Source organism: Cloeon dipterum, chromosome 4, assembly GCF_949628265.1.
Source record: "Cloeon dipterum chromosome 4, ieCloDipt1.1, whole genome shotgun sequence".
Taxonomy (NCBI): domain Eukaryota; kingdom Metazoa; phylum Arthropoda; class Insecta; order Ephemeroptera; family Baetidae; genus Cloeon; species Cloeon dipterum.
Window position 1 is genome coordinate 22434287 of NC_088789.1, and position 17393 is coordinate 22451679.

Sequence of the window (17393 nt, forward strand, 5' to 3'; positions counted from 1 at the left end):
TCGTGCTGAGCTTTATCGCAAGTCTACTCACCCAACAACAGCAGCGCATGAGGACACGAGGAGGAGAAAAAATACTGCTGGGTGGCGGCGGCGGCGATGGTGGGAGAGAGGAGCAATTTAATGAGCAGTTAAGTTTCAGAGAATTTAATAAAGCTTGAGACTGATATGATTTGATTATTCGTTTACTATGGTTTTAATTCGAAATCATGAAAAATAAAAATTTTTATGTTTATTTAATGCTCAAAATAAAACTTTTGGAAAAAACGTGCAGAACGCAGTGTTTTTAACTAGAAAGAACCGAAATAACACTTTATTAAATTTACAATTACAACCATACGAAGACAAGATTATCTGAGCTTATTAAAGTGGATGTGAACTGAGAAATTGTAAAAAAATCAGTCAGTTCCAAAACTTTTTAAATATTGTGAAAGCGCAAATTTTGTCTGCGAAAATTGCTGCTGTGGTGTAAATGCTACTCAAGCAGCGAGCACTGTTCTATATTTTATTGAAAATCAACGACTTATTTCGCCAGGAGGGAAATTCAATCATAATTTGCACAAATTTGGATGTGATGAGTCGAGAGGAATCGAAATCAAGCAAAAAATTGTTGCCGAACTGTTTCATTTTTTTAGGACTTATCAACATCTTGATATTTACTCTACGCTGTGGCAGCGGCGATTTCAGTTAGCTGCCCACACTGAAACACAAATTCGACAAACAAAAATCCCTTCTACAATTAAAATTCAACCTTTTGTCGGAAGCGACTTGCAATCGCTGCTGCAAGCACTTGTTAAAAAAATGACCTACACTCTACCGCCGTGCACAGCGTCCTGTCACAAGGGTCACTCACCCTCACAGGTCATAAATCCACATTATGGTTTAATTGTGTTGTTCATACAAAAAAAAACCAGATGTGCGCGTCGGAATTGGTTCTTTTCTACGTTAACAATACAAATGAGAAAAAGCCTCGCTATCCTAAATGTAATGGATCTTTAATTATCAAGGGAAGCTGGCCGAGAAATTGTCGTTTGGCTTTTCTCACGGTCTTTCACATTTCCAACATAAATGATTTTGTTCTGGCTGACCAAGTTGTGTTATTTATAGAAATCTGGTTGCACCAGTATTGAGTTTGGTTTATGCTTGTTGCTTCTTATCCAACTTTATTACCTCTCCATTTCATTATTAATTGCGAATATTTATTATATTTCAACTGTTACTAATTTGATCAACTGCTAATTATAGTCAACCATATATATTAATTTCAATTATTTTCTTGAATGAATCCACTTTAAACACACGCGAGAGGCTCATTCAAGGTCTCCTCTCATCCATTGAGCATATCTCCATCTCCAGTGAGCATCTCTAAGGGTCAAGTGTCACGCGGTCATTTAGCCCCAAAAGTCACGTGCAGAGATGACCAACAGGATTTGCGTTGCTCTCGCACGATTCTATATAGTCGTTGCCGCTTCACAACATGGTGTAAAAAAATTGTTTTTTATAGCAGTGCTAAAATGCGGGCGTTTTATTGCGAAATATACATCGTACAGGTTTTTTGGTGGGATCGTCGTAAAAATAAACGGAAAAATACCACAAGCGTTTTGTCATGAGAGCAGTGTGTGACTCAAAATTGAAGAATCTCGCACTGCGTTACATAATCTCATTTTCGGAGCTCCCATAATTTACCACACCAGTGGAAAACGGGCCATTGTGGCGATTCCGCAGTTGTTGTCTTTGTTGCGTGCCATTTTGGCGTAGCCCTCGTCCCCCCAGTCGGTGCCCCAAGAGTTTTTGACCAGCCAGTAGTCCATGCCGGTCTTATCATCGGTGCCGTAGCCGATCACCAGCAATGCGTGGTTCAAGTCTTCGTCTTTAGAGCTGCACTCGGGCTCGTAATAAACTCCTGTTACAAATTTTTTATTAAAAATTTAAAAAAATTGTAAAAAAGCAATTCAACTCGTTAATTGAGGAAACCATTGAATTCGTGTAGTGCGTTTTGTGATGGAAAATGTTTCGATTCGACAATTATTATATAGTGATAAAAAAATTCCAAATTCGATTTAAAAATAATATTCTTCATTCTTGCATTATCACTTTTGATGAAATTTGGTTTATGGAATTTTTAAAATTGATTCAAACAAAAGACAAATTGATGGATCGGACATTTTTGACATTTATTCTGAGAAAAAAAATTGTTCCCTTAAAAGTGGTTTGCCTATGGGCTTTTTAAATTTTGAATAGAAAAGAAAAAAGGCAAACATTCTAAAATCTGATAAAATTTCCTTTTTTCACACGTCGATTAAAATGTTTCTTGTGTTAACTTTAACGATCGAAACATAGAGTACATTAAAAATCTGAGAATTAATTTATTTTTATCTTAGGCGAGAGTGGAGCTACATAATCTACCGCAGTAATGAAATAATTGTAGGACTGAAATTTAGACGGTTGACTATTACTTTTCAGAGGCTCCAACCGTTGTTGAACCAACAAATGAGCAATAAGGTTTTATTAAATTTTAAGCAATTTTATTCAACCTTGAAATCGTCTACAACTCCATGGTTAAGTACATAATTTTACTTAATTACGTAAGGGATTTTTTCACTTTCATTTTTAGTGTATTGTTGGTTTGGTACAAATATGATTTTTGATCAATTTTCATTAAAATAATTTTTGTTACTACAGAAAAAGTAGTTTTTCCATATTTCCTGGACCTGCTGTTGAAAAAGCAATACAGAAATAACCTCTTATTCGAGTTAATATTATGAAATTTTATATTTTTTCCATCTGAAAAACGTATAATTATTTAGTAACTCACATTTCTTCTCTAAATGGAAAAAAAACATTTAAATAGTAAAGTTAAGGTCCAGCAATGACTTTTAATAGCCTCGATCGTTCATGATTAAAAATTCACAGTGGAATGAAAGGAAAAAATACTCGTCAGACTTACGTTTCAAAATGTTTGTGCGGGTTTTTGCAAAGTTTTCTTTAAGGTGACAAAGTTATTAAAATTCAGAAAAAAATGTATTTCATTAAATAACTCATGAAAATGATAACTTTTATCGGAAAAGTGATTATGGGCTTAAATGATGTCACGAGGTAACTTTAAAATATACTCAGTAACTGTCCGTAATTTCCACGGAAAAAAACAGTCTAAAATATAGTCAACAATTTTCCGAAAAAATAATCGTCCACCATTCACAGCTAAATTTTCCAATTTTCGGCCTAAATAAAAAATTTAGGGACTTTTCCGGAGTTGCATCAAGGAGAATACACAACATTATGATAATTTAACCAAAAAAAAGCTTTAAAATTCGATTTTGAACAATTTTACGTGTTAAATAATACCACTCGGATTTTTCACCTTCGGAGCTCCAAAGCTTGAAAACTCCGTCGAATTGAAAATTTTCCCCTCGCGATATTTCTTAGCTTTCAATTGTTGAATTAACACGATATACAATGCTAGCATTGTATGCCATTTCTTGCTATAATTTTTATATTTGTCTTATGTATTTGTATGACTTTGGCAACAATAAGCAATAATGATAATGTATTAAATTGATTTTTCTAGATACCAAAACGTCAAATCAAAACCATATTAAACTAAAATTAGAGCTTCGATTCCTTTGGCTTAATTTTAGATTTAATCGCGTCATTGAAATTTAAAAGTCACCTTCTGCGTAGAACCTAAAGCTGTCCTTGGCGTTGATGACCACAGAGACAGGACCCATAGTGGCGACAGCCGCCTGCAGGTCATCCTCGTCGCCGCGTCCGATGTCCATGAATCCGGCGGCGGTGGCGCCGACTTGGCTCGCGTTGTAGCGGCACGTGCCGTTGATCCCCTGGTAAGGGTACGATTCCTCGGTGTCGATTCCATCGGAGATGGCGTACTGGAAGGCCAGGTCCGTCTCGCCTCCGCCGCAGCCGAAGTTGCCCAGCCAGCCAGAGCAGTCGATCAAATTCTGTTCGCTCAGCAACACCAGATTTCCCGTCTTCCGGAATTGCTGCCCTTCCAAAGACCCCGTCTGCAAATTAATTGTTTCTATTAATTGTTTAAACACAAATCGTAGCCTTTTAAAACGAATTAAAGCGTGTTTTACTAATGACTACTAGATTAACTAATTTTTTTCTCAGTGAATTTTTAAATTCATTTTTAGAGGCCTCAGCCAGCCGCGCCAGCTGGCAAATTTTGGGTTGCATTGGCATCCGCCGGTGAAAAAGAGTCATAAATTAAAAATGTGTTGCGGCCTTTAAGGCTGTTAAGCGCTACCAAACGTCACGTATAAAATATTGTCAGCTGCCAGCCGCCGATGAAAATGACCAGGCAAAAAAATTTGGCTAAGCTGATCCCGCCAGCCGCCGCCTTAAATCTCGCGGCCGAGACCTCTAACCATATTTTTTTATTTATTTAATAGAACATGCAGAATATTGTTTGAAATAGTAGCAAAGGTTAGAAACCGCGCTAAAAGCCCAGCATGATACGCATTTTCCCTGATCCTTTATAGGGGTGACGGCTCCGAAGGTTCTCCAATCCTTCGAGGAAGGCAACTCGACTTCGTGGGGTCGAATATAAGTTGCCCCTTTAACTCTGTTGTCGTTGTCGGTGGTGCGTCTATAGAATCCTTGGAATTCATGTTCTGTCTGTAGTTAATGAAAAGGAAAATAAAATGAAAACGATAAGACAAAAAAGACGATACATGCCAGATCAGAGAAATGGTTGACTTCAAACTTGTAGCTCACTTCTCCTTTTTCAAAACGTGCATTATTTCTTTCTATTTTAATTGTATTATCTATAAACTTGCGGAACTGTTTTATCTCCTCTAAAGGCGATCCATAGGTCTTGGAGTAGTTGTCCTGGAATTTACCAATTATCCAAATATGTTATTTTCAGAAAAAGGGCAAGCTAAAGAAAACTGCTTGCTTACTTTAAAGGAGATCCAGTTTTTGATGATATCGACATCATCATATTCAGCATTGCACAAGAGTGCGAATAAGGAGAGTATCGGTAGAACCTTCATTTCAGCTTGCTGCCGCCAAAGAATAACTTTTAAAACTAAATCACTGTTTACGCGTTTGATTTTAAGTTTTTTCGGGCAATATTGTTGCAGGAAAAATAACTGTTATTTGGCTTGGTAAACAAATCATATTTGTTTTATTTTTTTCCATTTTCAGCATACAGCAATGAGGAATGCATTAGTGTAAAAGTATACCGAATCGGTAACGGCAAAAAGAAAAATAATTTTTCTACCCAATTTAATAAAAATAATAAATATGTTCGTTTGTGAGAAGATTGTTGAATGAAGAGGTTAGGAAACAGGTTTTTCTTAAAGAAAAACAATAATAGTTGCTTCAGGACGATAAAGAAAGGCTTTATTTTTATTTTCAAGTCGTATATATTTATCATGCTATATACACACACACGACTTTATCGTCGTCAACAGACACGCTCTCTTCTTGCTTGGTCAGTGGACACAATATTAAGAATAAATGTTTTAATTGGCCATGGAGAGAACACCATTAAATCTAAAAAATTAAGAAGTTTTTCGATACCATTCGATTTTGTGTCTAAATAATATGGCAATTTTCGCCAAAGGAATTGAGTTGCTGTTATTGAAGGTTCGCAAGATCAACGCCTCCGTAATTTAAAAATCAAGATTTTAATCATTTTCACACCGATAACTAAGTGGTCTAATTTCAAGGAAATTTTTATTTTTTTGAAATCTGCTCAGCGAGACGAATTGAGTGATGTGCAGTTTTCATTCTTTTGGAAACGTTCGTAATAGAAAGTGTTCTGGGAAAATAACTTGCTAGTAATGAATTAGACGACTTTTCCGAGAAATTTGGCACAGCAAATATTTTTCTAAAGCTTTTAACTAAAAGTTACAAATTTCATCAGCTTTCCAAATTTGCCAAGATTTTTGCTCTGGCACTCATAGCCGCTGAATTATGAAAAGCCAAACTAGCATCCGTATCGTTCTATATAAAAAAAAAAGAAAAAATGCCGTCAAGCCGGATTTTAAATTTCTTTTACTATAATCTAATACCTCTTATAGACATAAAGTTTCCATAATTTTAGATTTAAACGATCATAACTAAAATATTTTCATCTCATTTCTCGCTCTGTAGGATGGTAGAAAGAAAAAAATATATTAAGATTATTAGGTGCGCTCTCCCTGTAAATTGTGCAAGGCCGTTCAAAGATGCCATATACGCCGTGGTGAAATTAGCAAATCACATAAAAAGCAAAACAGATCAGGCGCGTGTCACACGCATCAGAATGTGTTTTATCAGAAAAACAAAAACCGGATTAGTCGGCTCACTGCATTCTGAACAAATATGTACTATGCAATAAGATCACTGGTTCAACGCAGTACAAACTAGACTTTTAATCAAAATGCACTGGAAAGCTGATCACTGGAATGAGTCGTTGGGTCCCAGCATCCATTTCACTAGAGAAACGCGAATCACAGAGAGAATAACCAAATCAGTCTCTAGAAGAGACCCTGCAGGTAGGCGTGGCCGGGCGGGGGCGCCAGGTTGAGCTCCAGGCTGGTCTCCTGAGGACGCGCCCGCCTCCGCTGCCGCCTCCAGGACGCCTCCTCAACTGCCTGACTGACCTTGGAAGGCGACTGCGCGGACAAACTGCTTCCAGGGTTACACAGGGGACACTCTGAGCTGCCGCCGGCGCATGAACAGTGCAGTGCGTGACCGCACCTGGAAGCAGCACCAAGAAAAATTTAATACAAACTGATTTTTGCTTAGATATACCGACTGGAATAATTTTTTTTAAGTTTAAATTGACTAGTTGAACAAAAAGGTGAGAAAGGGTACCATTTCTAGCAAACAACGTTAGAAAACTTGCGCTGAAGAGGTTCAAATTCAGGGTTGCAAAAAAACACTAGTTTTTTTCTAATGCAGTGCACCGGTGTATTTTTTCAATTTTTATCATTATCTGGCAGGCATCAATTGCACTTCAGTTTTAATTTCTTAGGCCATAACCGACTTGAACTAGGCAGGAAGAGCGTTTTTTATTTACAACTTCACAAATGAGCAAATTTTTTCACCTAAAACCGCTAATTTTGGATTCTTGCTGAGAAAAAAAATTAAATCTCTGTCACCCCTAAAAGTTTAAAAAAATCCACCGCCATTTAAAAAAAGAAATCTTATAATTTTCTTAAAAATTTAAGGCCCTTCATACAGAAATTGAGTTGTCCACGCACTTCTCGCGGTATTTGAATGGAATAGGGTTACTGTTTTGAATGGGTCGATCATGTGCTTTGATTTTGATCTCGTATTGAAATCCCTTTAAGCGCGACAAAATATCTCTGTACTCAAAAAGTAAATCATGTAAATCTTTTGACGCTGCTCAAGCAAGTCGCAGTTATTTACGGATGCCACACTCTCTACCGCCGTGCACAGCGTCCTGTCACAAGGGTCACTCACCCTCACACGGTCATAAATCTACAGTGATGTATTTGTTGTTTAAGATAACAACCAGATGTGCGCGTCGGATTTTGTTCTTTGAAATTTAAAGTTTTTTTTCCGTGTTAACAATACAAAATGGGTAAGAGCTGTCCTAAATGTAATAGATCTTTCTTAGGGGATGCTCCTTGAAAAATTTTCGTTAGACCTTTTCTCACGGTCTTTCACATTTCCCAAATAAATGACTTTCTTACTGCTTTATAGAAATCGGGTTACACAAGTATTAAGTTTGATTTCTCCTTGTTACCTTCTATTCCATTATTAATAGAGAAAATTTAATTTTATACCTGCTAAAATAGCATTGGATTATTACAAAATCAAGTGAGTTTACTATTTATTTGAAATATTTTCTTTTTAAAAACTTACGCGAAAACGACGACTGGGGCAGCGGGCGGACGCAACAGCGGCGCGTCGCAGCGTGAGCAGAGCGGCGGCGCTGACGCGGGGACGGGACCGCCGGCAGGATGCGGCGCCAGCGGTCGTCGTGCCCGCCGCAGCGTTTTGGCTAGCCGCGCGTGAAGGTCGGCATTTAAAATGCGCTGCGTTGTACGCAACACGCGCTCCTCGTGCTCGCACCCACGCAGCATGCCTAAAATTGGTTTTAATGAATTAATTCTGCAGGTGCTGAAAATACACATGATTAATTGATTGGAGCGACACTCACTTAGCAGCAGGTCGCGCACCTCGCCAAACTTGCCCTGCCCAAAGGACGGCTCCTGCAGCATCAGCTGAGTCACTGCAGACAAACTCACGTGGCCCAGCATGCTTGATAGCACGTGTTGGCACATGTCGCGCAGAGCTGAGAGCAAAATTTTGATTTAAAACAGGTAGAAAATTAATAGAAATTAATTGGAGGCAGCGAAAACTTTTTATAAAAAATATATAAAATTACACAACTCGGGCAATTGTTCAATAATTTTTGCTCATACTTAAAAATGAAAAAATATTCTATGAATTGACTTAGTAAAATTGAATTCACAAAATGGTTACTCCCCTAGGAAACATCAAACTTGTAAAAAGAACAATATTACTTCATTCTTCATTTCTTTATCATTTATTAAAAATTGTTCCTTGTTGTTTGCCTTTGGAAGAAGTCATTTGAATAATTTTGCTTAATTTGATTGAAAATTCTCTTCTTGAACTGCTTAAAAAGTATGAAACAAAATTAGCAATAAATTTCTTTGCTTTAGTTTTCCAATAAATTCAATCAAGAACAGTCATTTGAGACAAGATTAGTACCGTCATGGTTGTGTTGGTGGTGAGCGTTGGCAGCGCGGTGACGCATCAGCATCTGCAGCAGCGGGAACCAAAGCGCCTCGCGTGCCGCCTCGTCCAGCAGCGTCACGCTCCGCTGGCCAAGTTGAACAGTGAGCAGCAGCCGTGCCTGCGCCAGACTCCATGCCGCCTCTCCGCCCTCTTCTTCCAGAGCCTGTGGAAGAAGATATTTCACAGTTGGACCAAATCAATAATTTATGTTTGGGAAAAAATGAGAGGTTCTGATGGAAAGCTAAATAGTGAAATAATATTTAAGAAAGTTAAAATGCTCAGAATAATATTTTAATTTTAAATTATTTTTCCCTCGTTCAGTTTGTTAAATTTTTGCAAAAGCAGCTGCTAACTGGATAAAAGAGGGCACAGGTTTAACTCACCTTGAGCAGTTGCGTTTCAAACTGCGTCTTGAGAAGAGCAAAGGCAGCACCAACGTCCCCAGCGCGCTCCAACAAGTGCGCCTCAGCCTCCACTTGGCCGTATTCGCGAACCACCTAACAAGAGATAAAAATTGTTGAATTTTTAACTGACTAGCATGAAAAAGGGTTTGGTTAAAAAATTTAAAGATTTTGGCGTGGACTAACCTGGAGGGCGTTCTCGAGGCGGCAGTGGGCATCGGCGCGGACGTGAGCGGCGACCTCGGTGGGCCGGAGGCGGCAGAGCAGTGTCAGCAGCGTCTCGTGCACCTCAGGGCCGAGCGGCTCGTCACGGGCGGCCGAGTGGCTGTGCCGGTGGTGCAGCAGCGCCTGCAGGAACGAAAGCAGTGGCTCTGGCTCGAGCAGGTCGAGCAGCTCCGGCACCAGGTCCGGCGCGTGGCTGTTGACTAGTTGCGCCGTCTTTCGACTGTCCACAGCGACCAGCTGCGCTGCGTTCTCCACCAGCAGCCGTCGCGTCTTTTCCGCCTCCAGGTAGCCAGGGTTGACTAGGAGGTTGCGCAGAAAGCCGAACACCTGGCCCTTGCGGAATGGGTCCTGAAGGTAGCACTGCACGATCGGCTCGTACTCCTGACGCCGCTGGTGCAGCAACTCGCACACGCGGAAGCTGGAAAACGCGTTAGCTTGATTTTCGTTTGTTCATATGTTGAGATTAAAAATAACATAAAATTAAAGAAACTTAAATTTTAAAAATTTTTAATCTAAGAATGCAATATCTCATCTGTTTTAAATCAAATTTAAAAATATAGGTGTGCATTGTATTCCTCTCTCATCAATCCCAATCGAATGAACACCAAATTTCAGATCATTTGTCAAGGAAAAAGGTAATTACAGGCAATTTTCTCTGAATTACGGGTGTTTTGGTACATTTTAAAGTAGTAAAAGTATTAATCTTTTTCTTTTATTGTTTAGTTTGCAAAAAACCTGGGCTAGTTATTCCTATATTTATATTTGGAATTTTTGTAGAAAATTTTTCAGGAGTGGGGAGGAGCATAAAGCTAGGAAATTGGGGAAATTGATGAGTGTGGAAAATCAGTTCCAGAAAATCAGTTTTATACTGTCTAAAGTTTCAATATAAAATTGTACTCACAACTTGGCCTTGTAGGCTTTCTGCAGGAGCTGCTCGTGGTCACTGCAGAGGTCGAGCCCCTGCGGCGCCGTCAGCAATTCCATCAGCGCCTGCTGACGTTCCTCGTGCTGGCCTGTTGGTGTTGTCAGCGCCGCGTCGTCCAACGGCGTCGTAAGAAAGTCGACTACTTGGTGGAAGAGGTGCGGCTCGACCATCAATGCTGCGCCAGGACGAGCCAGCTGCCTTGCTAAGAACGTAAAGAGGGCGCCCACCTGACTCGCCTGTTGAAATATAAGACAACAAATTATTTTTCGTGGTTTTTATGGGGGAAAATAGTTAACTCACCGAGAAAGTCTCGCCAGGCACGACGGTCTGCAGCAAAATGTCTACAATGCGCTGACGCTGTCGGACGCCCAGCTCCGAGCTGAACTCGGCCTCTTCAAATGCAAGAGCCAGCACGTTGAGGAACTCCCGCGTGTCAAACTGCAGCAGCGCCCTTTAAACACATTTTGAAATGTTCAAGTGATCACTCAAAAGAAGTGAAGAAATGTTTAACCTGAGGTAAGGATGGGGAGGCTCCGAGTCGGTTGGCGCACGCGAATGCATGGTTGTCAAACACTTGAGCAGCTCGTGCTTGACCTGCAATTTAATTTTTTAAATTAAAAAATGTTGAAAGAATGTCCAAACGACTAGAAATTAGATCTTAAATAAATTATTAAATAATATCATTCAATGCAAAAGTTTCCCTGGAATTTTTATTTTTTACACAAAACTTTCCTTTTAACGAAATTTTTCCTTTTTCCTTTTTTAACGAAAATTTCAATTATTTTTCTCTGGATCTTGATATACAGTCTAAACTATAGAAACGCACCTGTGGCTGGAGATGCTGGGGCACGTCTCCACGGAGGGGGTAGGCGCGGCCCGCGAGGCAGCAGCTAACGTAGACGAGCAGTTTGTTTCCAAGCGTGACCTGCTGCTCTGAGAGCTGCTTGCCGGTGGACAGCGCCGACTGCAGCACAGTCAGAAGCTCAACCAGCGGCGTCACGTAGTCCTGCATGCCGCGCGTGTGTACGCTCAGGATGGCGTCAAAAAGGTTGTGCTGCCAGCACAGCGTCATCGTCTGGTGGATGTCCAGGCATGAAACGTCCACGTGCACCAAACAAGCCTCCAACGCCTGCGTTACAACACCCATCAGGTTAAAAAATAAAATAATTCAAGCAGAATTCATCAGGCATGTTTGAAAATAATACATAATATAATGGAAAAAAATTGAAAAAAATATATTATGTAGCAAGTCTCTAGGTGGAATAAAAAAATCCGCATTTGAAATAATTATGAAAATTAATGCAGAAAAATAGTAAGTAAGTGCTAAATCCATTTTGTTATTATCATTTTTGTGTGCTTTTTTATCACTTCATTACTGGTGATAACATATTTGAAAAAATCTCATTTATTTAATCTAGGAAATTATTTCCCATTTTTTGCATCTCAAAATTATTTACACCAGTCTAGTAATTATTCTATAAATTGGAATTTCAGCTTTGAACATTTAAAAGTGACAAACCTGGAATTTGGCGACCTTCTCGAAGTGCAGCACAAATCGCTGCATGACGGCGGTGGGTGGCGCGGGCAGCTGCTCGTTGAGGATGTGCGGCTCGAGAGCCTCAAGAAAGGCGGCCTCAGCTTCAGGTTGGCTGCTGGCCGCTTCCCAGTACCTCCCAAATAGCGTCTCTCTGCGGTCCAGCAGGACGCAGTAGTTGGCGGCGGCAGCGAATGTCTCGCGCAGCTCGTCCACCGACGCTTCGCCGCTCCCAACCATTTTGTCCACGAAAGCGTCCAAAACAGCAAAAATCTAAAAATTCAATAGAAAATAAATTACTAAAATAAAATCAATTATTACAAGCCAAAAACGTTGACTTTTAATGCTTATATATGTGACATGAAAGAAAATTGGAAGAAGGAAGCTTTCCAGAGAGCAAAAAAGCATTAAAAGTCCAAAAACGTATTTAAAATATGAAACTTTTGACCTAGAATAAATATTTGATAGCAAATCTTGTTTAAATGGAAGGGAAACTAACCTTTTCTTTGATAAGATGTTTACGATGGGCCTTGGGTCCACGGAGGCCCACAACAGCCTTTGCCCGCTCCTCGTAGAAAGCAAGTCCAAGCTCTAGGGCGGCCAGCGGCCGACCCTGTCTGGCCACATGATCTATTCGTTCATTCCACGTACGCATGTGCAAAGCGTGCACGGAGCGGGTGCCCACCAAAAGAAGTTGCTGGCCGAGACTGACCACTGTGTTGTAGCAGGCACGCTCGCCGGCAGCCACCTGAAAAGATTTTCATTTTTAAATTCTTTCCGAGACTGATATTTTAATAATATTTTTGAGGTGTTTAAAATGCTCTTTAATTTTTATTTTAAAAGCTGACCTAGCCATTAATAATAACTACAACTTAATTAAGCTGTATTATTGTTTTAACTGTCTCTTATTTTTTTATTTTACTGTAATTTGCATATAAATAAATTAAATAAGTAAATCCTCATCGTACAAGCGCTTTGCTGACGTTGCCGCCAGTGGCAATGGCTTTGAAGTGGCTGGACGCGAATACAAGTCTAGCTGAGGACACGTCGAGCGTTTCCACCTCAGTCTGCGAGCGCACGTCTATCACGTGGACGTGCTCCCGTGTGTCCAGCACGGCGAGCGTGCGGGCGTTCAGCCAGTGCAGACTCAGCATCTGGAAGGAGAGCTGCGAGCGGTGGAGCAGCGTGGCTCGCGCCCGTCCACCACCATCCACTCCAACCTAATATATAAATGACAAAATAATAGATAACATTGTATTAACTTGACGGAAAATTTAAACTATATCACCCACCAATATCTGGTATTTAGGGACTGCATAGTAAAGTAAAAAAATGGCACATGGATCGCGAAATTGAGTCTGCCTTTAAAAATCAATCGTAACGATTGAACGAATACTTGCATTATTTTCCGATAATACAAATATGATTTCTGCGGAAAGTACCATAAGGATTTTATTCATTCTAAGCTCGGGATTTCCGGAATTCACTAAAATCATTGAATTAAAAATAAGTCGCTTGGATACAGGGCTGAAGAATAAGAATTAATGTTTTTTTGCTGGTTTATTCCTTTCTGCACGAAAAAACAGTTAAAAAATACGACAAAACTAATTAGAGCCCTGAGAAATTTTGGTTACCTGGTAAAAGAAGAGTGCGCGATCGCGTCCAAAGGCGAGGACGGGGTCGACGACGCGCGAGTGGTCGGCCACCTGGATGAGCACCATCTGCCAAGCGAGCAGCGGCAGCGAGTCGGCACGCGCGGGCAACGCGTGCGTCAGGACGACCTTAGTGCGGGGCCGCGTCTGTACCACGATCACCTTGCTCAGGGTGGCCATAGCGAGCAGGGAGTGCGCCTCGAGCGGGTGCTGCCCGCCGAGTGGCGCCAACAACAACGGCTCCAGGGCCACCACCTCGCCGCGTGCCCCTGAAAACAGGCATCGTGCCTCGCAGCCTCGCACCCCCAATACCCGCTTGAAGGCCAGTTCAAACACCGAGCCACCTGAGTCGCTGCACAGCGCCAGGGCTGACGAGTCGGTAAACTGAAACAAAAGGAAAAGTATTTTATGATTCGAAATTAATTTTTTAAAAAATATATCATCTTTCAAACCTCTGGAATAATTAATTTAATATACTTTTTTCGACATATAAAGCTGAAAAGTTTGTTTTGTTTGGTTATCATTACGTAAACAATGCCACATTCATTGTTGGTATTGTTGCACTGTCGCCAACAATCAAACCAAGGTTATATATAGAGGTTACAATCGGGAAACAATTCAAACACTGCGAACTCCTGGAACAGTGCACTACTCTCCTGCTCAGAACGCCACGATGAGAACCACGATCGCCCTGACGATGATGCTGCTCTGCACCCTCTACGAGATCGACGCCCGATGGCCCCCAGAAGACCAGGACACAAGGATAGACCCCCAATGGACCCCAGAAGACCAAGGAAACGATGAGTATTTGACCTCAGACACTAGACACGACCGAACCCTGACAAACCCCCGACGACGCACTTGGCGCACCTCCCCACCAGCAACTAGCTACAACTCCCACCCCTGGAATAACCCCCGAAAACTCTACCAAAATGACGAACTCCCTCTGCCCCCGACAAACCAACTAAGAACTCGGCGACGGGCTCAGACCCAACGAGGCCAGCAGCGACGCCCCCGAACCGAGACAAGGCCCGAACACCCACGCCACCTCCCTCGCAGGGAAAGAAACCAGCCCCCACGGCCCCTAAACAATCCCCAACGCCCCCGCAGGCGACAGACAATGCTGACAATCACTCGCCCAAACACCCAGAACGACAACAGACAGCCCCGAAAAGTCGGCAGACGCCCCCTGCCCCCAACAAACACCCGACGCCGCAACTGGCGCACCTCCCCACCAGCAAATAGCTACAAATCCCACCCTTGGAACAACCCCCGAAAACTCTACCAAAATGACGAACTCCCTCTGCCCCCGACAAACCAACTAAGCACTCGGCGACGGGCTCAGACCCAACGAGGCCAGCAGCGACGGCCACGAACCGAGACACAGCCCAAACACCCACGCCGCCTCCCTCGCAGGGAAAGAAACCAACCCCCACGGCCCCTAAATAATCCCCAAAGACCCCGCAGGCGACAGACAATGCTGACAATCACTCGCCCAAAGACCCGGAACGACAACAGAGAGCCCCGAAAAATCGGCAAACGCCCTCTGCCCCCAACAAACTTCCGCCGCCGCCAGCGGAAACAGACTGAGCCCCAAAAAGGCCGGCAACGAACCCAACCCCCACAAAAACGAATCACGCGCCCAAAGACCTGGAAGCCCAGGGGTCGCCACCAACCTCTCGGGACGACCAAGCCCCCACAGCCACAGCCCCTCACCAAAAATCCTGAAACCAAAACGAAACTCCCGCCCCAACCCACCACCGAACCTCCACAAACCCAACAACAAGCACCCCCGACAATCCTCGAACGCCTTCGAACCCTGAGGAATAAGCTTCACCTCCACAACCCGGCCACAATTATCCACACTGAACTTTAACACTGAATAAAAACTTCTTCTTGAATTAAAACAAAAAAACATTTAATTCAGCCCTCTCCCTAGAAAAAGAAAAAATATAATAAAAGAAAATAAATATTTCGGTTTGGCAATATCATTTTAAATTGATACACACATTTTCGTTAAAATATTAAATTAATTTCTATTCATCGAATTTGTGATCAAAGAATTTTTAATTTTAAAAATGCTAACAAAGCCAATCAATTGCATGGTAATTTTAATTGTTTTGTAAGGAATTGTTAGGTTATATCATTTATAATCAATGCCAAATTCATTGTTGGTGGTTGTTGCACTGGCGCTAACAATCAAACCGAGGTTAAAATAAAAAACAATTCAAACAGAGCGATTGTTACCCACCTACAATGAGCATGGTTGTTGTTTGCGTAATGCTGTATCACAATAAACCTCTTCTAAGTTTGCTTTATTTAAGGTTTCTTTTATGTGCGAATGACGCAATCAGAAATCGTCTAAAGCCAATTAGTTTGAATAAAATACTGCGAAGAACCTGTACAGAAGTAAAAATTTAAATCCATTAAAAGATACATGCAAAATATTAAGTCTGCAGAGGACAAGAAATCAAAATTATTATTGATCACAAAAACAACAAGAAAAATCAGGTTTCGCGTTTAATTTAAAAACGAGAAAACACAAAACAATTTCATAAATGCTCACTGGCTCAAATCCATAGTTTAAAAATAAATTAAAACACCCAGTCAAAAGCAAAAACTTACCTTGACGTGCAACACAGCTGTAGCAGGTGCGTGGGCGTCAGTGAGGGTGCGTAGCAGGCGGCCGTCTTTCATGTCAAACATGCGAATGAGTCCCTTGTCGTGGCCGACGAGTAGGCGGCCGCCGTCCCCAGAAGCGGCCAGGCAGGTGACGGCGCCGGCACCTTCAGCAGCCTCCAGAAGGAAACGCAGCTTCTGCGTCGCATCGAACATGAGCACGGCGCCGTGCGAGGTGCCAACGCACACACACCCGCCGCCCCCGCACGCCGCCGTCGCAGTTCCGGCGCCCGATCGCTCCTGAGAACCGAAAATTTAAGACAGAACTCGGATTGTGGTAAGCAGTTTTCTCACAGCGGCGGCGTTGATCTGCGTGGTGAGGCCCTTGAGCACGACGTGGCGCAGCACGTTACCTGAGGCGCTGGAACGGCCCATGGGACTCGCCCGCCGACCCCTCGAACTCCTGCTTCGCCCCTCTGACGAGCATTGTGAGCTAGTTTCCAGGCCGACCTGAAAATGGACCAATTTTAAATGTGTTAGGAAAGACGAGCGACGCACCTCTGGCGCGAGAAGAAACGGCGGCTGTGACCCTTCCTCAGGGTCGCTGTCGTGGCCTTCGTCATCGTTCAGGATGCTCTCCAGGGACGGAGGCACTGTCACGGGTGGAATGTCAAATTCAGTGTCATCAAGCTGCACGAATTTAAAAATAAATTTAGCTCTTATTTAGTGAAGATGACGTTTTCAAAGCTTTTTTCAATTTAACCTCATCCAAGTCGAGATCTAGCGCGTCAGCTGTCCGTTCGGCGTCACCTTCGGCCTTTCCAGGAGCGTCCGAGTCGGCCATCAGGGCAGCGATTTGAAGTTTCCCTTTTTGTAATTAGGGAATTTAGGAACAGTCTTTCGAGTTGATCAATTTACTGTAAAACGCCCCTCTGCAACAACTCTCACTGTCAGCTGCAAAATAGGAGTGCGGAAAGGAGTTCAGTTAGTTCAGTACTCGACGACAACACCTCAGCAGTTAGCTCTCAAAATCAAATCGATTAATAAAAAATCAGTTACGAATATGTATTTTTAGTATTTTTTGGGCAATTTCTTAAGAGATTGAAATGAATTAGAGAGAAAATCTTTTGGCATGTCTTTCATATTTCTCTCCTTTTATCGTATGATGTTAATAAATGTCAAAATTATTTTAACAATTCCAAGAAGATTGAAAAAAGCGCCATTTTCAACGTATTAACTTGCGGGAAATTGACTGTTTGACTTACACTTCTTGATCTTCTTCCCTAATATTGCAT

General features: G+C 41.9%; 2 protein-coding genes across 2 annotated transcripts; both read right to left on the reverse strand.

Moving 5' to 3' along the window:
- Nucleotides 1-1664: 1664 nt before the first annotated feature.
- Nucleotides 1665-5012, reverse strand: LOC135942445 (cathepsin L-like). Its single transcript, XM_065488564.1, has 4 exons — nt 4920-5012; nt 4793-4848; nt 3668-4065; nt 1665-1900 (listed from the first exon to the last, which is right to left on the reverse strand). Exons 1-4 carry the CDS (start codon nt 5010-5012, stop codon nt 1680-1682), a joined length of 768 nt encoding a protein of 255 aa, XP_065344636.1. The 3' UTR covers nt 1665-1679.
- A 1234-nt stretch (nt 5013-6246) lies between these two features.
- Vps8 (vacuolar protein sorting 8) lies at nt 6247-17055 on the reverse strand. The gene is made up of 18 exons (XM_065488986.1): nt 16862-17055; nt 16657-16788; nt 16453-16608; nt 16105-16398; nt 13462-13863; nt 12796-13047; nt 12327-12575; nt 11813-12100; nt 11120-11422; nt 10805-10887; nt 10594-10744; nt 10270-10529; nt 9330-9786; nt 9126-9239; nt 8716-8905; nt 8141-8275; nt 7843-8065; nt 6247-6708 (listed from the first exon to the last, which is right to left on the reverse strand). Exons 1-18 carry the CDS (start codon nt 16940-16942, stop codon nt 6486-6488), a joined length of 3993 nt encoding a protein of 1330 aa, XP_065345058.1. The 5' UTR covers nt 16943-17055; the 3' UTR covers nt 6247-6485.
- Nucleotides 17056-17393: the final 338 nt, after the last annotated feature.